Below are 23873 nucleotides of genomic sequence, written 5' to 3'. Positions count from 1 at the left end.
AGGATAATAATGTGCTATTCTAAGCATGTCTCTAGGGCCAGGGTATCGGGTAGACTATCAGTGTAGCCAGGCTAACATTTAGTCTATCTCTTGTAGAGTGTGCTTCAGCCCATAAATGTCCATTCACCTGCCACCACTAATCTTTTTGTAATTTCTCCAGAAATTTAGATGCATGAGAATTTATACTCAAATGTATACTGTTTTTAATGATGGTAAGGTGATGCTCAGTGTGAGATATATAAAAGAATAATGAAGGCTGTTTTACCAAAAGGCCTTCTGACCATTGCCCCATGACTGGAAAAATAGAAAGTAGATTACCTTTAGTATATACTGTATTTCAAATACTATTAAATTCTCTTTTAAATTCCACTTGTTTAGCTATCTTTGAAATAGTTTTCAGCCAGTATGTAACTTAGATATGGATGATCTTACAAGATAATAAAAAAAAAATATGAAGCTGGAACAGAGACCCGTTGATTTATATATTTTATTTCCTATTGTTTATGGTATTGAAGGAGGAAGTTTATTTAAAATAATAATGGAACTTGTATTTTTACACCTATTTCAACTGAGGTCTTTAACTTGAAAGTTTTGTATATATGTGCTTAGTCGTGTCTGACTCTTTGAGACCCCAGGGACTGTAGCCCAGGTTCTTTCTGTCCATGGGATTTCTCAGTCAAGAATACTGGCATGGGTTGCCATTTCCTACTCAAAGGTATCTTCCTGACCCATGGATTGAACCTATGTCTCTTGTTTCTCTTGCATTGGCTGGCAGGTTCTTAACCACTGTGCTACCTGGGAAACCCTGAAAATTTTACCAATGTGATATAATACTTGACTGATTGTGATTTGTTTTATTTTATTGATTGATTGTGATTTGTTTTACTGGAAATAAAGGTCATTGCATTCATTCCAGCTTTTCATCTGTACATCCGCTCTGCAGGGAACTGAAATTGCAAAGATGTGTATTACATGTACCCTTTAGGGAAATCACAATTTAGTGACCCTGAATTTCTGTTCCTATCAGGTGGGAGAGGGAACAGTATTTTGGGACTGTGATTCTAGCCGCTGAAGAAATAACTGAAAATGAACCAAAGGTGCTTGTGGTCAGGAAAAGTTCTGAACCACAGTGGCAGCAGCTGCCTGTAATTGTCTTCTGTGTAAACATTCTTTGACCACACAGGCTTATTCACACCCTCTCAATACCACCCACACCTTCAGAATGCTTCCTGCTGCTCTCATTTAATGACAGAAACAACAACAACTATGATGACAGCAACAATAACAAGATTTGGGAGGTTTTAGAGAAGAGAGTAGGCACACTGTCCTCCCGAGAAGTAGTAATGTTTAGAGAAACAGGAGGTTTTGAGGTGTGTGTAAGCAATTCGTGCTACAATTCTCCGGGGCATTTTTGGTATTTTTTGTGGGCTTGATAAGGCTTTCCTTTCCTAAGTAGAAGATAGCAGCGCAAATTGGATTAATGCGCGCTTTTTGTCCCAGAGGTTGAAGAACGCGCTGTAGTTTTAGTTCCAATGGTACCACTCTGATATCAAACAAGATGACTATTATACACATGTGTAAGTTATTTTAGTTATTTGATCGATTACAGCAAGCTCAGGACTTTTTAGAAAATGAGTCTCAAATGTCTTCAGGATTTATTAGACAGGGAGAGAGTTCACTGGATTAAAAATCCAAACTTGAGCTAAGCACAGTAAATGCTTATATAAAACATATCCTATGGATTTATCATGACTCTGTTTATCAAAGTGTTTACTTGTAGCCAAATAGTTATAAAGTTATAATAGCCACTAAATAGTGTGGTATATACAACACAAGTCCTCTATGTTTATTATTCAGGGCTATTTTTTTGTTGTTCATTGTATACTAACATATTATAAGATTTGAGACCCTCATAGTCCCCTAGGATTGCTTATTTGTTGCCAGAAAAGCATAAATAAGCACAAGAATGGGTGTGTGTGTCTGTATGACTATATTTGTGTGTCATAAATTATTTAATAAACACTTCAGAAAAAAAATTCCTGGTGAATTCCCTGGTGGCTCAGGTGGTAAAGCGTCTGCCTACAATGCGGGAGACCCGGGTTCAATCCCTGGGTCGGGAAGATTTCCTGGAGAAGGAAATGGCAACCCACTCCAGTATTCTTGCCTGAAAAATCCCATAGACGGTGGAACCTGGTAGGCTACAGTCCATGGGGTCACAAAGAGTCGGACACGACTGAGCAACTTCACTTTCAGAAAAAAAATACATGCAACAAAATTTACTGAGGTATAGTTTTCATTATTTTGTTGCAAGTTGTTTTCCAATGAAGTAGGAAATGGTTACTTAAGCATATCACCAGAGTAAATATTGCTGTAAAGATGGTGAATTATAGAGGAAATTGAGAATATAAAAATCATTGATTCTAACATTTTAAGATAGTCAAAATCTAGTTGTTAAAAAGATTTTTAAATATATATCATTCACCATTTGGTCCTACCAAGCAGCCACATGGCACAATCTCCTAAGTCTACCAAATAAAAAAATAAATCTTCAGAATTTAAAAAATGACACTCACAATTTTTACCCAATTTGAAAGGAAATGGAATCAGTTAGGGAAATCATAATGTGGAAAAGAGAATAGATTTATAGTAAGATCAGCATTTAATGACTTATTTAAGAAATTTTGAAAGGAAGATCTACATAGGAATAGATCTAAAACAGATGTTAGATGAAAAATGCCATGTTTTCAAGAATTTATTAGAAACCAACTTGAGCCTTGAATGAATACATAAAGAAAGGGAGTTGTCCCATGCCCATTAACTAGGACATATATGCTAAAATATCCTGTGCTTACATATTTAAACTAAGCAAATGTGGGTAGCTAATATTTTTAAGATGAGATTCCAAGTGGAAATGAAAACAACAGATCACACTAAATGCTTTCTATCTGGAACAAGTGAATGCATAGTGAAAGGAAGAAGTAATATGACATTCTATCATACAAAATGTAGAAAAGCAACCAGTGTTGTGATTTTTCAGGTTATCATCTTCTTTCTCCTTTGGGAGGGTTTAGTTTCAGTGTTAATTTCATGCTTTTGTTATAAGTCAATTAGTGAAATGAAAAAAACTACTAAGAGAGTAGCCACCTAATATCCAGTTAAATGTACCAATCAAATATTCTTTATTAACTTACTCAGTTACTGAAGTTTCCATTTCTGTTGCTGCAGCAGTAGGGTTGCCCCATGATTTGAGTGTCAAGGTGCTAGAATCTGTCATGCTGCTTTTTAGACTGTGATTGAGACTTAGAGGTTGCTCTTGTAGACCTTGATGGATGAGATGCCTAAAAGTTGAAACCCAATTCTGAGAATATATCCCTGTCTAACTTGGCATTGTCAGTCCTATTTTTTTTAACCAACATCTTTTCGTGTCCCTTAAGTATTTCTGAGGAATTACCATTTATCATCTTTTGGAATTTGTCTTAGACACAAAAACGTATCCATTTTTCACATCCCTGAGAAAAAGAAAAATGAAAACTGGAAAGCATCTTTATATCTTTACATTAATGTAGCATCTTTAGTGTTTGGTGATTTCTCTTGTTTTATGGCATTTGGGAGTTTTTAATTGATTGATGTTGGATTGTCATGTAGGGACCTCAGTGGTACAGGTGACCGCGACGGATGCCGACGACCCTACATACGGCAACAGTGCTCGAGTGGTCTACAGCATCCTTCAGGGGCAGCCATACTTCTCAGTGGAGCCCAAAACAGGTAAACATTGACATGTGACTCTCCTTGTAAAGTCATTATTTCTTTGTTGGCATAGAACTAATAGTTATTTTGATTCAATATAGTTGAAACTGATGACACTCTTATTTTTATTGTGCGTTTCTCAAAATGTGTACCATGGTAATAAACAGCATATTATTTATAGAGCCGTTAGCACCTTTTAAAAATATTTTACTACACTGATCAGAATTTCTATCAAAATTAAGCAAAATATGAGTTATTGAAAAATTTTTCGGCTGGTGTCTCTTGACTCTATAAGAAAACGTTGAATATTTACCTCTGCAATGTTTCAATTTGTTTTCTTTAATTAACTCACATAGGAATTACACACAGTAGAATTTTAAATCTTCAGCAAAATCTCCCTGCCATGGAGTAGAATATATAGTAGTTACAGCTTCTCCTTCCAGAGGCTGGTTTTCTCAGGGAAATTAGTTGAAACATAACAATTAGGATGATGATCTGCTAAATCAAAAACTAAATTAAATGACTTTTTTTCATTTTAGAAGAAAAAAAAATATGGGTTGCAAAACTGCCTGGATAGAAAATGTGGTTGTTTGGCTAGATGTTCTGTTTCACTTTGAAGATGAAATGGTTTACATTCAGTAAGGCTATAATTTGGAGCACTGTTTTCTTGGTTATAAAATAATATTTTATCTATTATACTTCTCTGGCTGTTGGTATAGGGCAGTGTGGGTGGGTGTGAGCCATTGCTTTTCTTCACCACTGAAAAAATCCAAAATTTCTCTGTATTTTAGTAATTTTATCTTTATCATGGAGAAGAATGCCTCTTCAAATAGCCAAGTTTATGATCTTGAATCACTGATGATACTTATGATCCTAAATGAATATTTTAATGCCATTCACCACCCTGTTTTCCATATTATAAAAATGGCAGTATTCATTCATTCTCAAATCACTGTGTGGCAGGGTACCTATTTTAAATGCCTTTTGAGAATGACAGCTGTAATGTGCAAAAACAGACGAATTCAAGGCCAGCTCATCATTCATTAGAATGTTCACAGAGGCTGCATTGCGTGTTTTATACCAGTGTTGTGATGAAGTTTGGAAGCTGCCTGAAGAGTCTGACAGAGGAGAAATAGTTCTGATTGAGCAAGTATTGAAGGGGAAGTAAATGAAAGTATCTGCTTTATGATCTGAATCCTGTGAATGTAAAGTTGTGCTCTGATTTAATGATAGATCTGAGAACCTCAATTCAGACACCCACCCGTTCCCTTATATATCTACTCTGCAGCCTAGAAAGACATTGACAAGCCTCTGACAATTTGCTCACAAATTATACACCTCTCGCGTTATATAACTGGTCCAAAACTAGCATGTACTAATCCCAAGGGCTAAATATTTTGTTGCTACTAGTGACTGGCTTGTGATTTTAGCTTTGCTGTAAGATAATAGGTGTCCCATAGGCCCTGTGTAGGTAAAACCTCACCTGTGGGCAGCTGGACAGTAGTCTATATCCTGGCATCACATGATTAGAACTTCAAACGTCATTTTAACTTTCAATCTCAAGGACCGTGTATTAGAGGAGATAAGCTTTCTGTTTAATTTTGTTTTGTTAGTTTTTAATTCTCTAGTCATGGTAATCATTGGGACTTCTGTTTCTCTAGTCATCAGTGCAGAGATATTAAAGGACTATAGAGAATGCATTTTTTCCAAAAAAATCTTTTTCTGACAAAAATGAATGGAAAATTTTCATACCTTACACACACGAAGAGCCACATAGAGTTTGAGGTAGTTAGTCTTCCTTAGTTGATGTATGATCCTTATCTATGTGAGAAAAAACATTATTTTCCATATCTTTAGATATCAGTGTTTTTGAGAAGCATGTAAAACTTTAGACAGGAAAAATGCTGAAAATATGCCAGATCAAGATTATGTAAAATAGGCCTAGGAAATCACTATTAAATATATCTCTGAAAGTTTAACTTTTAATTTCTTTTTTAAAAAAGGAATAATATTAGTCATATTACCCATTATTATTTATTAACCACATGTCATTAACTTAGCCTGACTAAAATTTCTGAGCATGTATTTCTTCTGTAGCTCTACTTACAGGCCAGATGACCAGAGGGTAAGTGTGTTTTCTACCTTAATTTTTCTGTCCACAAAACAAGAATGTGAATAGCTGCAAAAAACAATGTTGACAGTTCAACAAGCAAAGAGAATGGACCTAGGAACATGATGATGTAGCCTTAAAAGGACCATTCAGCTTCCCATCACCTGTCTTCATAATGGCCCCCAATTTACTGGGAGATTGAGGATTATTCTAATGTGTTTATCTGGTCCAAAACCTGCAAGCACACAGATCACATTTTTCAATGTTTCATATATGGCAGGACTGGCTACATGATGTGCTGTTTGAAATGATACTGCAGGCTTCCTGTTCTAACATTAGTAAGATTTCCAATGCCATTAGCAGAGCAGAAACCAAACACAGGGCCAGTGTGACTGCACAGAACACCAAAGCTGTAGTCCTTGGGAAGTGGTTGGAGAGTTAAATACCATTTAGGATTTCTGTGTTAAACCTGGAGGTGTGACTACATGGTGCCGGCATCATGCATTGCATGCATCCTTGGTCTGTCCTAGTTTTAGGTAAGAACTACATTCATAACAGCGGGCTTCCCTAATGGCTCAGCTGGTAAAGAATCCGCCTGCAATGCAGGAGGAGACCCCAGTTCGATTCCTGGGTTGGGAAGATCCCGCTGGAGAAGGGATAGGCTACCCACTCCAGTATTTTTGGGCTTCCCTTGTGGCTCTGCTGGTAAAGAATCCTCCCGCAATGCGGGAGACCTGGGTTCGATCCCTGGGTTGGGAAGATCTCCTGGAGAAGGGAAAGGCTACCCACTCCACTATTCTGGCCTGGAGAATGGCCTGGAGAATTCCATGAACTGTATAGTCCCTGGGGTCACAAAAAGAGTCGGACACGACTGAGTTCGGACACTACTGAGTAACTTTCACTTTCATGTTCACAGTCGTAACGAAGAGCTCCCTCCGTTTACACCCCTCGTGGGTGTTTTGTCTGTGTTGTGGCTCGCGGTGTGGAGGAGCCTCTCTGCAGTCAGGGCTTTCTGAGGATGTCCCCTCACAGCTTACAGCAGTCTTCTTCAGTTGTTTCTGCTTGATGTGATGCCAGCTCTGAAATCCTTTGGTGTTCCAGAACCTTCTGTCTTCACTACTGTTGGCTCTTCTCCGTCTTTTTATGGTTCTATTATATGCTTCCATGAGTTTGAACAAGCTCTGGGGGCTGGTGATGGACAGGGAAGCCTGGCTTGCTGCAGTGCATGGGGTCACAGAGTCCAACACGACTGAGCGACTGAACTGATAGGCTTCACTTACAGGGAGAGAAACCAAATAATACAAGTCTTAAACAGAACATTAAAAAAAAAATTTATTAGGCAGAGATTTACCTGAACATCTAATGTATATTGAAGCCACACAATGTGAAAAGCCCAGCTCCGTGTTACCAGGCTCATGTGGTTGCCTAGATTCCTGAGACTAACCCAGAGCTTGACTGAGTAGGCTGCATGCATCCGTAATTGTTTGGTTCCATAAACCAGGGCAGACTTCAGAAATGGCTCTTGTCTATTACATGTAGTACACATACAAATTCTTAAGGAAATTCCATGACAACAGAACATGCTTGAAAGAAAATTGATGGCTGGTAGGACATTAGAAAATCATCTGAAAATTTATTCTCAGACTAAAAACCAGACAGTTGTTGAAAAATAGCAGTGATAAATTTGCTTCATACATAATACATTTTGTGAACATCAATTATAAATATAAAAGTAAATGAGAAGCTCTGGGTTACTGGGTCAGATGATACATCCATAGAGAAATTATTATTCAGAAAGCCAAAAATCTGGGCCAGTCTCTTTTTCTAAAGAGATGCAGGGTATATTCTTTTCATCATAAGTGGCTTAAAATTATTGATTATTAAAACAATGCTATTATCTCTCATGAAAGCCTCATAGAACTGTAAGGCTATGACTAGACAAGACTGGCTTTTACCACTTTAGGGACACAGTATAAACAATTTTCTCTGTGAGTGTGTGTCTATATAATATTCACCAAAATGCAGATCATATCCAGTTTATGAGAATTCTTTTCCAAATGTAGACAGCTTAGACTCAAAAGTAAAAAGCTCACAAAAGCCATAGAACTAGAAATCTATTATGTTTGAACATTCTTATTTAAATTCAATTCTCACCTAGTTATTTCTCTCTTGTAAAAAAAAAAATGTTTAATAATTGAGGTATTTGGAAATTACCTTTGCCCCCTGCATTTCTTTGCAAACTCTGTGATGATTTTTGCTTTGGAAAAGTGTTATTTATAGGATCACTTGCAAAGAGACAATTAGAAGTGTGAAAAATAAGTGAGTAACTTTGACTACCAGACTTCTCCCCTGATAATTCTGTTTTCTTTCAAATAATACCACTGAACAAAACCATGAGAAGATAAGGCAGCTGTATTTTCTTTGCTGGTTAATTGAGATGCTATGGATCTTTCTCCATTATAATAACTGTGCAGGATGCAAACTCATTTAAACATACTGAGAAATTAAAAATAAAAACTGAATGGGTAGGAAATTGTTTTAGAATTTCATTAATATTTTATCATCTGTATGAAACTATTAATTATGTGTTTAATGTGAAACACACCCTTAAATGTCATCTTATGAAATGCACTATCAAATATTCAAGATTGTCAATGCTTAATTTATTTTAAATGTATTATAAATAAATACAGTTATGATAGGAAGAAAGAAGAAGAGAAAGAAAAAAGGTAAGAAAAAGAAGAAAAGTAAGGACGACATAGAGAAGTAGAGATATGTAAGTCCCAGGAATCTTAGAGATTGTTAAGCTTGGTAACAGTGAGTCTTATTGAGGTCAATACTCAGTGTCTTCAATATTAGAGTTTAGGGAAGTATTGAAGAACAGACATGAAATATTCATAGAATCATTATGGTTCTCAGAAGAATATCTACATCTCAGACAGTTCTCAGTGAACCAAATGGCTATATGACTCTGCTTCTTTTGATGATCATTGTGGTGTTCTTGCCTGGAGAATCCCAGGGACGGGGAAGCCTGGTGGGCTGCCGTCTATGGGGTCACACAGAGTCCGACACAACTGAAGTGACTTAGCAGCAGCAGCAGCAGTGATGTTTTAGAGATTCTCTGTAAGCAGTGTGCAGATAAGTAAAGGAGTTCAGTGAAGGAGTTAAAGAGATCTTGTATTGCTGTGGTTATAGCAGCAGTGTCCAGTGTAGTGTATTAGAATAAGTGATTGTTAAAACAGCAGTTACAATAAATGGCCTGCATGCTAAGTAGCTTCAGTCATGTCCAACTCTTTGAGACCCCCTGGACTGTAGCCCACCAGGCTCCTCTGTCCATGGGATTTCTCCAGGAAAGAATACTGGAGTGGGTTGCCGTTCCCTACTCCAGGGGATCTTCCCAACCCAGGGATTGGACCCACGTCTCTTATGTCTCCTGAATTGGCAGGTGGCAATAAATGGCCTACTCAAATGTAATTTAAATGCTTAAAATATTGATGCATTGCAGGTATATGTGTGTATATGTGTGTATGTGTGTGTTTGTATTTGATAGGTACTGCTCAGAACTAAACAAAAATGTGGCTTCTTAAGATGGTATGAGTGTTATTTAACTAGGAATCTTAACATACTGGGACCAATAACATAGTGTTTAAATTATTCTTAAATTATTGAAAGATATTTTCATCTCTTTCCCACTGCTGGAGTAGTTACTGAACCGTAGGATATTGTGATGAATAGGCCAGACCAAGTATGATATAATACAGGCTTGTAACTTATACTTAGGGCTGAAATATATACAGACCATTATTATATGTGTCAATTGAAGAGTCAGCATTTAAATAATTGGCAACTTTTAAAAACATTTTATAAATTTGGAAGGTATAAAGACATTTTTATGCTGAACATGAACAACATTTTAAAATGGCAGCTTTTAAAAACATTTTATAAATTTGGAGGGTATAAAAACATTTTTGTGCCAAACATGCAGAAAAAAGAATGTTTATTCCAATTTGTTTATAATCATTTTCTTCCTAAAGAACCATCCTCTATAAGATAGCCCAGTTTTGCTCCTGAGAAGTCCATGATACCAGAGTTCCTGTCCCTCAGGTCTGAGTCATTGGGGTTTTAAATTCTGACTTAAATTCTAAAAGTTAGAATCTTTTAACAAAATAGATTGATGAACAAAAGAGTTCCAGTTATGTAGGTAAGACATTATCAGAAATGATGAAAGTACAAGAAATGATTAAGTAGGATTCTAGACTCCTTACCGTATCTAATTAGCAAAGATGACCTCCTGTTTCTAGTTTCAAGATCTGTATAGAGCAATATCGAATAAATGCATTTTCATTTGTTACGATCTCTATGTGCTTATATTGAGTCTGACTCTTTGCGACCTTGTGGATTATAACCCACCAGGCTCCTCTGCCCATGGAATTCCCCAGGCAGGAATACTAGAGTGGGTTGCCATGCCCTTCTCTAGGGGATCTTCCAGACCCAAGGATCGAACCCAAATCTCCCTCATTGCAGGCAGATTCTTTACCATCTGAGCCACCAGGGAAGCCCAAGTATATTATATTGAGTATATGTATTATTTTATGTATGTGTGTGCTTGCTCAGTTGCTAGGTAGTGTCTGGCTCTTTGTGACCCTCTGGACTGTAGCCCATCTGGCTACACTGTTGGTGGAATTTTCCAGGCAAGAATACTGGAGTGGGTTGCCATTTCCTCCTCCAGGGGATCTTCCTGACCCAAGGTTTGAACCCACGTCTACTGCATTGGCAGGTGGATTCTTGATCAGTGGGTGACCATAGCAAGACTAAATTTTACTCATAATTACTCTATTGTCTCATATATTTATATAATAATTGGTTATTAATATAAAACCATTAATTTACTGCAGCAGTGATTGTAGTTCAAGCTTTCTTATCAAACAGCATGGAGTTCTGAAGTCAGTTTCTTATACCTCTGAAGTCTTCAAGGTTCTTATTAAATGCAATTGATTAGAGAGAAACAGCAAAACACACTGATGTTTTTAGTATCTTGATTTTCATGAACACAGTCACTCTCATCATTAATACTTTTTCTCAGGTTTTTATAATAACAGATACAGCCTATCTATCCAGCAACATAATTTGGAATGGTGTTTTGTTAAACATAAATGACACATTCTTTCATTTATAGACTATGTAGTTACTTTGCTGGGAGAGTAGTAGGGACAATAGCTGAAAGGGTTTATGGTGATTTCACATCACTGGGAATTAAGATATTGGAGAGGGTGAGAGAGAAGAAGATTCATTGTCATATATTTAATAGGCAACTGCCCAGTCTTCTAGAGTAGATTTTATTTAAGCTGGTATTTTTTGAGTCATATTTCCGTAAAACCTAGAGATAATGCTCTCTCTACCCTGGTCTTCTATATTACAGTGTTTTCTGTGTTTTGTAATGTTTATATAGTTGTTAATATCTCTTTGGTCTTTAATATGCTTTAAAGTTATTAAAAGTAAACAAAACAGCAGAAGGCAACCACTCGAGCTATTTCTGCCTATATCAGTGTTCTTCGCTAGTATAAATGCAGCGATTCATGATGCATTTTACTGGGATTTGAAATTTTTCAGGAGTCATCAAGACCGCCCTTCCAAACATGGATAGAGAGGCTAAAGACCAGTATTTGCTTGTTATTCAGGCAAAGGATATGGTTGGTCAAAACGGAGGGCTCTCTGGAACCACGTCGGTCACCGTGACCCTCACTGATGTCAACGATAACCCACCTCGCTTTCCTCGAAGTAAGCTGTTCCGTGGTATCTGGCAAGCATGCTCGCTTTCCTTGCCGGATTATAGGAATGTCTTTAAAAAGGAATTTCCCCAAATATGTCTCAAATAATTAATCTCAATTACATTCTCCTCCAATTTTGTTTTATCAGGGACTTGATTTTTAATTCAGTAATATGAAATAATAAAGATATTGGAAGCAGATAAAAGCAATTATACCTTATTTCTGTCTTAAATGTAATTTTTTTTTCTTTTGGTTCACTTTGAATACTAGACAGTTATTAAGTTTGTTTATGTATTAATCTTTTTAGTCAAAGACATGCTGCTCTTTACATTCTGTAAGCTCTGAGGTTGTTCCCAATTATTAATAATAACATTCAAATGCACTTCATGAATTCTATATACTAAATGTTCTGCTTTATTTGTACAGATTAAAAAAAAGAGTACTGAACTTTATTTCTCATTCCACACTTTTTTTTTTTAACCAGTTCATGAACCTTGAATGTTCTTTTTGCTACCTACCACCTCTTTTTTAATGCAAACACTCTGTGTTTCAAAAGAAACCAGTTCAAAGAACCAGAAAACCACATTCCCTCCGTTTAGTTTCTTTGAGCAAAGTGGCATTTCTTTTAACCAAGTAAAAGGAAAAAAAAAAGAAAAATTTTCTTAGGTAGAGGTGTCCTGATTGTTAAAAAAAAAAAAAAAAGGCATTTCATCTTATTCTCTTAGTTGTCCTTTTTCCCAAGTATATGTGGTATTCTTTAGGACACAAGAAAGTAAGAAGAATCGTGTAGACTACAGTATCTTTAAATGCTTTTCTGAGAAGCTTATGTCAAACAAGGACACTTTCTCTGGAGATATGACGGTCACCATGTTTTCCTGCAAATACTGCTTCTTTAGATGTTTTATTCTTATTTTACATATTTTTAATATTTAGGCTATTGTACAACAGACATTTTTATACATCCTGGCAAAATAAAGTTATCCTAAGTTTAGCATTTAAAAAAAAAAAGAATCTAGCCTTGTGTTCTTAACTGCTTACAATGGGGGAGGAGAGGAAGACGGAAGAATAAACAAAACAATGTGATTATATTTGGCTCATAATAGAATTAGCTGTTTCTTTGCTTTAGAGAAATAAGAACTGACACAGATTTTTTTGTGATTTCAGTTGTCATGATTTGATAAGATAGAGCATGAGTTTTCTAGCTTATTAAACACTCTCCTACTTATTAAAGTGAAGAAAGCCAAAAATATATCATTAACATTTTCATTTTGACTGGGATTTTCTTTGTCTACCCTTTAGTTACTATTTTAAGCTTGAAATTTTTGGATTATCCTAAGGAACTTATATAGATATGTGAAAGGGGTCACTAAAAAATGGTGTTGTGATATTTTTTAAAAATCAGTAACAATTAACAAAATGTATAGAATTGCAAACACCAAGGTTCTTATTCTAGCATATAGTACCTTCATTTGGATACAATTTCCTTTCTCTGTTTCTCTTAAAGAGTATCCTTTCTTTTTTCTTTATAAGAAAGTGCAAATCACAGTTAGCAGCCAAAAGGAAACGGAAAAGGGCAAGGAAGCAGGAAAAAGTAGATGATTAAAGGGAAATGTTGAAGGGGCATTTCCTGGTTTCAAAGGATTCTTCATCTGCCTCCCAAGCTGGTTTTCTTTCTTTGTCTCTTTCTTTTTTTTTGAGTTGAGGGATGGTAAAGAGTTTTTACAAAAGAAAGTTTGAAAAAGTTACTCTTCCTATTTTGCTTCTCTTTCTTCCTGTTCAAATAACATAGACTCTGTTCTTGTACTGTTGTGTCCCAACTGAGTTTAATGTACAAGTCATACTTAATATTGCATTTGATCAACTTCCTTGTCCAGTGTTCTGAAACTTTTTCAGTAAAAGATACTATTGTGGAAATGCTGACATTTAAGGAATGAGAACTAGTTAGGCTCATTTTTTGCACATTTGAAGTCTAAGCTATACTATATAAAATTTTAAATATTTATATAAATTAATTGCATATTAATTACAGTCGACTCAATGTTAATTCTGTTTACAATTTAAGTTTTATTTTTATCATTAAAAGTAGTATATTTCTCAGTACTAGAAATACTGATATGGAATACTTCTTATGCTTTTCCCCAGGCTGTCTTTGACATTGATTATTATGTAATCATTTCCTTGGAATTTTTAAAGCTGTATGAAACTTATCATTTGCCTCATATTGCCTTATCATCTTATTTTATAAAGACATAAAGGCAAATTAAGCAAAGAGGGTTCAAGATAGCCAGATAATTAAATTTTATTGGTTAGTTTGGTGTAAGGTTTTGTTCATTTCTTGTTCTTAATTTCACAGGGTCGTACCAATATAACGTCCCAGAATCATTGCCAGTGGCTTCTATTGTGGCCAGAATTAAAGCTGCCGATGCAGATATAGGAGCTAATGCTGAAATGGATTACAAAATTGTGGATGGTGATGGATTAGGGATTTTCAAGATTGCCGTTGACAAAGATACACAGGAAGGAATCATTACTATACAGAAGGTAATATTTTCTTTATTTTTATTTCTTGTGAGTATGATATCATAGGGAAGTACTGAAAAGCCACGTCTGCTTTGATGGAATAATGTAGTAGACACATTGAATGGGAGTTTGGAACCATTGTTATTTTATGTTTAGGGGTAAAAAGCTACTCAATTAGTTACAAGTGTTGGCACTGTAGAGAAAAAAATGTGTAACATTTGTAATTAAGGCCTAACAGTTCTATTCTCTGAGTAAACCCACAGTCCTTATCCGTAGCTCTGTAACAGTAGGACTTACTGGCCAATGTGCTGTTTAAAGTGACCTACTTGAAGAGATGAATATTCTTCTTTGTTGACTAATAATGAAACCCTAAAATCAGCCAAAGGGGCTTCCCAGGTGGCTCAGTGGTTAAAGAATCTGCCAGACGATGTAGGAGACACAGGAGATGTGGGTTTGATCCCCAATACCCTGGAGGGGGAAATGGCAACCCACTCCAATTTCTTGCCTGGAAAATCCCATGGACAGAGGAGCCTGGCGGACTATAGTCTGTGGGGTCACAAGAGTCAGACACGACTTAGCAACTAAACCACCAGCTGTATTGTCAGCTATTCTTTTTTAACACTTATACTAATTAAATTATTTGAAAAATTTATACAGAGCATGGAAAATGCATGAAACCTATCATAAAAATAAGTGCAAAGGAGATTTTAAAAAATCATTATAATCCAAAATAAAGGCTATTTGCAAATTAACTCCCAACTCTGATTAGATATGGGGTAAAATGAGCTCCCTCTTTTCTGTATAGACATGATCTTTGACAAATCTTTAAAAAAATAAGTCAAAAGGAATTGTTCCAGAATATAGTCATATTTTCTCAAATGTCTGAAACACTAAAAATTAAAGCATGTATGAAAATGCCTACACTCAAGAGTCTGGGATTCTATGCTAATGTGACAATCCAGGTGTATAACTGTGTAATTAACATCTCTCAATAATTAACACACATCAACAAAGAAAGTTATGTTTTAGTTGTTATAGGAAAACATATGTTTGATTTCAGGCCAATAGGCAAAACATTTCTGCAATTATTTCCAGTGGACAGCTGCTGTTTTAACTCAGCTGGTGACCATCTGTGTAAAAAAGTTTTAATAACTAGGATAGGCCAACTGTTGGTAAATGTTTTATTTGTTGTCTAAAAGGAAAGGAATGCACTGGGACGCAGTCATGTTCAAAGATTTCAAAGACTCATCTGAAATCAATCTGCTCATATTCAAGAAGTTTTAAATATATATTGGAATTGTTTTATTGAATACATGCATATATTTCATATGATATGATTCAATATGATATGCTATCATATTGAGATAGCATAAATCATTGAGGAAATAAACACAAATACATGTATTTCATATGAGATATTTGATTCAGTAATAGAAAAATTTTATACTCAATTTCTTAATATTATTTCTAGAAGTTTTAGAAAATTAATTAAAAAAAATAACCTGTAAGAAAACTGTATAAGAATGCATTTAATCTTAAAGCATAAAATTAATAAAAAAAAACTACAAGGTAAAACTTACTGATAACTTACAATTATATAAAAGTAACATGAATGATTATTACTACTGTTCTAGATAGTGGTTAGTATCTGCTAGGATTCATTTTGGGTAAATTTAAGGGCTTCATCTTAACTTGCTTTCTCAACATCTCATGAAGGTATTAAGTACAATGAACATATGGAATCATTATAAAATGTGGAACAAAACAACGTACAGATAATGTTTGATATTTCCAAATTATAGAATCTTGTGCATCATCAAAATGATGTGGTGACATTTTCTTACTATATTAGCTAATACAAGAAACGATTATATAAAATATTATGTAAAAAGCAGTATCCAAAATTTTACAGACTCTTTGTTTCAATTTTATTTTATTTTTATAGAATACAGGATTCCAGGAAAACATTAAAATGTTAACCATAACTGTTTCTGGATCTTCACTGTTTTACAATATATAATATGCATTAGTAGTAGTTCAGTTGCTCAGTTGTGTCCAACTGTTTTCGACCCCATAAATTGCAGCACGCCAGGCCTCCGTGTCCATCACCAACTCCCGGAGTTCACTCAGACTCACGTCCATCGAGTCAGTGATGCCATCCAGCCGTCTCATCCTCTGTCGTCCCCTTGTCCTCCTGCCCCCAATCCCTCCCAGCATTAGAGTCTTTTCCAATGAGTCAACTCTTCGCATGAGGTGGCCAAAGTACTGAAGTTTCAGCTTCAGCATCATTCCCTCCAAAGAAATCCCAGTATTTTTATAATTACAATGTTATTAGGTTCATAAGAATATTAAGTAGCCAAATCAAAATGTGTTTCATGATAGCACTTTGTGATCTATTTTGAGGCTCGATGAAAATTCCTGTCCAAATGCAGTCATATGTCACAGAGATGTCAGATAGTAGACTAAAATGTAGTGTATTGTTGGAGCTATCTAAGGTATTAAAAAAGACATTGTCCTCTGTCTAATAAGTTAAGACTCAAAAACATTCCAAATTCTATAAGCATTTAGATTCATGGATTTTAAATTTTTGATACAGAAGACTTTCTACCCATGCAGTCAACTGAGTAATGTTTTATACCTAATAAATGCCCAGTAATTGATAAGTATTTATCAATTCATCATATGCTGCTGCTGCTAAGTCACTTCAGTTGTATCCGACTCTGTGCGACCCTACAGACGGCAGCCCACCAGGCTCCCCCGTCCCTGGGATTCTCCAGGCAAGAAGTTAGCTAAATGCTTCAATAATTTCTCATGCTAAATATGGAATCAAAATTATGTTACTACAAGCAATAAATGCTGGAGAAGGTGTGGAGAAAAGGGAACTCTCTTAAACTGTTGGTGGGAATGCAAACTAGTACAGCCACTATGGAGAACAGTGTGGAGATTCCTTAAAAAACTGGAAGGAGAACTGCCTTATGATCCAGCAATCCCACTGCTGGGCATACACACTGAGGAAACCAGAAGGGAAAGAGACACGTGTACCCCAATGTTCATCGCAGCACTGTTTATAATAGCCAGGACATGGAAGCAACCTAGATGCCCATCAGCAGATGAATGGATAAGAAAGCTATGGTACATATACACAGTGGAGTATTACTCAGCCATTAAAAAGAATACATTTGAATCAGTTCTAATGAGATGGATAAAACTGGAACCTATTATCCAGAGTGAAGTAAGCCAGAAAGAAAAACACCAATACAGTATACTAACACATATATATGGAATTTAGAAAGATGGTAACAATAACCCTGTGTACGAGACAGCAAAAGAGACACCGATGTATAGATCAGTCTTATGGACTCTGTGGGAGAGGGAGAGGGTGGGGAGATTTGGGAGAATAGCATTGAAACATGTATAATATCATGTATGAAACGAGTCGCCAGTCCAGGTTCGATGCACAGTACTGGATGCTTGGGGCTGGTGCACTGGGATGACCCAGAGGGAGGGTAGGGGAGGGAGGAAGAGGAGGGTTCAGGATGGGGAACGTGGGTATACCTGTGGCGGATTCATTTCGATATTTGGCAAAACTAATACAATATTGTAAAGTTTAAAAATAAAATAAAATTTTTAAAAAATTGTTACTTTCAGTTTAAATTACAACTAAAAATGAATTTTATTTTCTCCAATGACTTCTAATATATGAATATTGTCTAATTTTTATTAGACAATTTTTATTAGTCTAATTTTTTTTAATGTTTCTCCTCCTTTGTCTTCTAATATAATGTCAGTGATTGTCTTTGGATAATTAAGCACATTCAGCATACAGGATAATCTTGAGAAATAATGATGGTGGAACATTTTACAGTTTTACCATTGTGGCATAGATAACCAGTAAAATATTTAATGTTTAATAAAGAGAATCTTGTTCATTTTGAACTCCATAAAGTGTAGGACCAGGTCAGTCATCTAGATATCAAGGGTCAAAAAATCATATTTAGGTTAAATGCAGAGCTTCTTAAAAAAAAATCCCTTGAGAACTCAGGTGTAGAATGCTAACATGATGTTATGTATCGTATTGGGTCTAGTAAAGCAGTGTATAGAAGCATTACTGTAGACTAAGAAATGAGTAATGGTGTAGTACTTGAGATGGTTGGTTAAGCTTACTCTGCTTTACTAATGTGGAAGATTGATCTGATGTTTCATCCTCATGTAGAAGATGTATTTTCCACAACTTATTGGGGTAAAACCATTATGTTCAGAAAACAAAATAGTCTTCAATAACAGATAACATGAGACTAAACTGTATAGTTTCGTGACATTTTAATGACTAGTAACTCGTTATAAGAGAATGTATGTGTATTAAGACAGGGTATCCGAAGCCTTGTATATGAAAAAAGTAAAATTTAAATAGACCTGTAGTATTTATAATGTGCAGGTAATATCTACACAGAAGTAATTGGCAATAATGATCTCTTAGTTTTCTTCATGCTAAAGATCTTTAGTGTTAGCAAATGTTGCTTCATGGGGCTTTGCTTGTGACTCAACTTGCCAATGCAGGAGACACAGGTTTGATCCTTGGGTAAGAAAGATCCCTGGAGAAGGAAATGGAAACCCACTCTACTATTCTTGCCTGGGAAATCCCCTGGACAGAGGAGCCTGGCAGTCTTCAGTTCAGTCGGTCAGTCGTGCCTGACTCCCTGTGACCCCATGGACTGCAGCACGCCAGGCCTCCCTGTCCATCACCAACTCTTGGAGTTTACCCAAACTCATGTCCATTGAGTCAGTGATGCCATCTAACCATCTCATCCTTTGTCGTACCCTACTCCTCTCACCTTCAGTCTTTCCCAGCATAGGGGTCTTTTTAAATGAGTCAGCTCTTCGCGTCAGGTGGCCAAAGTATTGGAGTTTCAGCTTTAACATCAGTCCTTCCAATGAACATTCAGGACTGATTTCCTTTAGGATGGGCTGGTTGGATCTCCTTGCAGTCCAAGGGACTCTCAAGAGTCTTCTCCAGCTGCTGCTGCTGCTGCTGCTGCTGCTGCTGCTGCTAAGTCGCTTCAGTCATGTCCGACTCTGTGCGGACCCCAGAGATGGCAGCCCACCAGGCGCCCCCTTCCCTGGGATTCTCCAGGCAAGAACACTGGAGTGGGTTGCCATTTCCTTCTCCAATGCATGAAAGTGAAAAGTGAAAGTGACACCACAGTTCAAAAGCATCAATTCTTTGGCGCTCAGCTTTCTTCACAGTCCAACTCTCACATCCATACATGACTACTGGAAAAACCATAGCCTTGACTAGGTGGACCTTTTTTGGCAAAGTAATGTCTCTGCTTTTTAATATGCTGTCTAGGTTGGTCATAACTTTTCTTCCAAGGAGTAAGAGTCTTTTTATTTCATGGCTGCGGTCACCATCTGCAGTGATTTTGGAACCCCAAAAAATAAAGTCTGGGGTTGTAAAAGAGTTGAACAAGACTTAGTGGCTAAATAGCAACAGTGTTGCTTCACACTTTCCTCCTACCCTCCCTCTCCACACAGTTCTGCATAAATAATAGATAATCAAGGTAATTACCTGGTATACATCAACTTAATTTTTATTTCCAAAGCTCCCTCCACCCACAGATCCTTTTTAAAAATTATAATTTTCACTGTCTGCTAATGCATTCTAATGCCTAACCAACCCAACACAGAGTTCTTACCAATACTGAAATAAACAAACGTAAAACATGACTCCTCTAAGAGTTAATTAAAAACAGTGGGAATGGTATATTTACTTTGCACGTCAAGCTTGGTGATCAGCAAACTTGTTTCACTTGACAAAATTGCTTATGGTATTTATATTAATCTAGTTTTTAGATGAAAAACTATGAAGTCATAATTCTTTTTTCATTTTGAGCAGTTATTTATTCAAAAGTGCAATTCACTTTTTATGTGCAAGTGACTGCACTTAGCACTGTAGCTCAGCATTAGTTTGCATTAATCCAGGCCTTCTCCTTTCTCAAAACCTCAAATAAAGCTCATAATCTGACTGCTTATTTGGACATAAGAGAGCTACTTTTGGACCCCCTAGAATTATTTGGACTTGTGTTTGCTAGATGCATGTCCCACTACTCCTAGTTTTATGCAGTGGTCTGGAGTGGACACTAAGCCACTTAATTCCTAGAGGCAACGTCAATTTTTTTCTGGGTCTTCGAATATTTCCTTCTGCTGTTGGACTCTCCTGTGCTCAGCCACCCCTGCGCACTTACTCTTCCTCATCTTTCAAGACTGGAAAATCACTCCCATTCTTCCTTCTTTAAGCTAAATAGGTAAACAGAGGTTGTAAAATTTTCTGTACAACAATTTGTCTTTCTAGTCCAAGGAAGGGTGTAAGCGCACACATGCTTTCCACTGTTGGGCACTGGTCTAGTAAAAATGTAATACTGTGGGGTTTTTTTTTTGGGGGGGGGGCGGGTAAGATGTTAGCTATGGTCACAATGATTTGGGTAAATAGCCAAGGTCCTGTAGAAGTGCCCAAGCAAGCCCGGCCCCATCTGCTAGCCAGCTAGTCAGTCCCTGCTAGTCACTCAAAGATTTGAACATGACCTAAGGAAGAAGCTGCACAGTGGATCAGTAGTGTTATTCTGCAGGTTAACAGGAAAAAGGGGACTTTCCTGTGGAGGTAACCACCTGTGCAGAAGTTATCATATGAGACAGAGGCTATTATATGAGCGTGTTAAGCTCAGAGAGCAAAAGTAGGGCAGATTTCCTGGAGTACAGTGTGGAAGGGGGTGTTTGTACCAGATGAAGTGTAGTGTATGTGAAAGGGTGTCTTTATGCCTCCTTTGCAAGGACCCTGTTGTATATGTACAGTGCTTTGCAAACAAGAATGGCTTACAAATAATATATAATAAAAGGTATTTTACTTTTAGCTCTTATAAAATATACTATGGAGTAGAAAGTTATATTTTCTAATTTCTCTTGAACTCTTATTATTGGGAAAGTTATTCTAATTCATTGAGCATTTCTCTTCTTTTCAAAGCACTGAATTGTAATGGTGTTTATTTAAACATTTATTTAAAATGTTACCACTTTTCCTGGCCTGTCAAATAGCACACATTTTTTATTTTTTAATTCTCATTAAATTTAAATCCTTGAAGTTTTTCTAGTCTCTTGTCCTTTCTTGATCCATAATAGATCTGGTGTTTACGTTTGTTTGTTTCTATTGTCTTTGGCATTCCCCTGAGGTTGCTTATCACTGCTTCACTCTGAAACTATTTTTTATTGTTTCTGAGCTCACAGTCTGAATTCTAGCTTTTTAATGTTTAAATCTGACCTTTTTAGTTAAATTATTTTTTAGAAATTGCTATTCAAAACTCAACACCATTTTATTTTTATTATTCTAGCTACTTTGTAAAGAAGCTAATTTACTATCAAGTATTTTATACCTTATATAGTATAAAATTGTATATACTTTATATAGTATAAATACTTTATATAGTATAAAATAGTACTTAACTGTTAAGACAGAGTGGTACAACAAATTGAAAGGAAGTGGTAAAATAATCATTGATAAAATAATAGATTTAGAAAATTCTAAAAGAATGCATTGAAAAAGTATTAGAATTCAGGAGAGCTTTTACTAATGAGAACTATAAAAGTAAGTTTCAAATCAGTAGCTTCATTATAGTTCATGAGAACAGGTGTATGAACTCTTGTCTTCAATCCAACCACATGGATTTAACCCTCTAGGGGCTGCATGTGAACTATCCATCCTTTTTGTCTGTATCCCTAAACCTTCTGTGTTATTTTTTATTATTTTAAAAAGTTTTATAAACTGTGGGCAGTGTGAGCTCACAAAGGTAGTCTTTACTCCCAAATCCAAGTGATTTTTCCATCATGAAAGTGTCCTACTCTTTGCAACCCCATGGTCTGTACAGTCCATGGAATTCTCCAGGCCAGAATACTGGAGTGGGTAGCCTTTCCCTTCTCTAGGGGATCTTCCCAACCCAGGGATTGAACCCAGGTCTCCCACGTTGTGGGTTGATTCTTTTCCATCATGAAACCAACACTATTTGGTTCTCAATTTCAGAAGCATATTTTATGTTTTTTTGTTTTTTTTTAAACTTAAGTCTCTCTCTTTGGAGTGGTTTTCTCAGAATGAAGAAAGTCTCTTCTTAAGATATGATGATTCTCTCTGTCAAGAAACAGCAATTGTTCATGGTCCTCAAGAACAGGATTTTGACTTTCAGTTCTGCTTACCAAGATTTCGATAAAATGGGGGCGTATATTCTGTTCTAGGTAAAACATTTCCAGAGACCCCTCAGAGTGATCAGAGTCTGAGAAAACGTCTGAGTCCCATAAATTCACTGTTCTTTTCCTGACCAGATAATAGTAGAATCATTTGTGAAATTTAGAATGGATTTCTGAATCTGAGTCATAAGAGCATTCTGACTAAAACCAAGAAATTCTGAAAGAAGGCAAAGCTTTCTTCTATTGTTCTCAGAATATGTTAAGATCTTCAGAGATAAACAAGAGAATGCTGCAGGCAGTCCGTAAAAAATGAATCATTTGTTGAAAAGTTTTCCAGGCTCTCCCAACTTTAGGAAAACATTTACAACCAGGCACTGCTAGGATGTTAGTGAGCACTTTGTTCAAGACATGTTTGTTCTGATTATTGTGTGTCTTAAAATACTACTTCACATTTGGATAATAGTGTTCTTATGTCCACTTAGATAGAGTCATTTCTATTGGAATTAGGTTATTTTGTACCTGGGAACCATGCTTGATAATCATCTGAACCGTTTTTCTTTCTACTCTATAGTATAATAAAACTTTAGTCCACTGCTTTTTTCATAAACAGTGCGCCATCATGGTTACAATGAGATTCATCTAGGATGAGCAAGGTAGTATCCTATTTTGAAACATCTATGTATACTGTACTCTGCATACGGGTAAATTTAGGAGCAGGGAGAAAGAAAAACAGTCTTTTTCTAAAGCATACGTTAGTTAGAAAAAGAAGTACAGAATTATGAAAGACTACCTTCAGTTGTATGGGATTCCCTGGTGGCTCAGTCGGTAAAGAACCTGCAAGAGACCTGCTTTTGATCCTGGAGTTGGGAAGACCCTCTAGAGAAGGAAGTGGCAACCCAGTCCAGTATTCTTTCCTGGGAAATCCCATGGACAGAGGAGCCTGGAGGGGCTACAATCTAAGGGGTCATGAGAGGCAGATGTGAGTAGACCACCAGCACCTTCAGTTATGCTATTACTGCTCTAATGTCTGATACAGAAAATGCTTATTAGTGTGATCAAATATGCAGAAACCACAAGGCTAAAGATTTGTATGGGTATTACCAGATAATTATTTTTTTTAGAATTCAGTGATCCTTTCTGTACATTTAGACATGATTATATATTTTAAGTATATTTTAGATAATAACAGAACCATAGTGTTAAATAGTTAAAGCAAAGTAGAGTCTACTTCTATGGCCATTTATGAATGATTTGATGATAACCTTTATAACCAGTTACCTAGGGCTTCAACGTCCACAAAGCGTGAACATAAGTATTATCCCATGTTGAATGAAAACCGTCTCTTTCTTTCCACCTAGAATTCTTTCTGTTTACATTTCTCCATCATAATTTACAATGTAGGAACTTCAGTCTTTCATTTTTCCTTTGAGTGTGGCAATCTTACCTCTAGTATACTTCAGTTTTCAGTGTAAAATCTCAGCTGGGATTACATATGGGTTTTG

General features: G+C 36.2%; 1 protein-coding gene across 1 annotated transcript in view; it reads left to right on the top strand.

Moving 5' to 3' along the window:
- CDH7 (cadherin 7) overlaps positions 1 to 23873 on the top strand; it is a 149331-nt gene that overhangs the window by 69775 nt on the left and 55683 nt on the right. Inside the window, exons 4-6 of the mRNA XM_070361469.1 lie at positions 3646 to 3765; positions 11468 to 11635; positions 13979 to 14166. Of these exons, the coding sequence (XP_070217570.1) occupies positions 3646 to 3765; positions 11468 to 11635; positions 13979 to 14166 (476 nt within the window). The remainder of the gene's footprint in view (positions 1 to 3645; positions 3766 to 11467; positions 11636 to 13978; positions 14167 to 23873) is intronic.

The sequence above is a fragment of the Bos mutus genome, chromosome 24 (genome assembly GCF_027580195.1).
Source record: "Bos mutus isolate GX-2022 chromosome 24, NWIPB_WYAK_1.1, whole genome shotgun sequence".
Classification (NCBI taxonomy): Eukaryota; Metazoa; Chordata; class Mammalia; order Artiodactyla; family Bovidae; genus Bos; species Bos mutus.
Note: the sequence above shows the minus strand (reverse complement) of the source record. Positions and strands in the feature narration are given on the sequence as shown.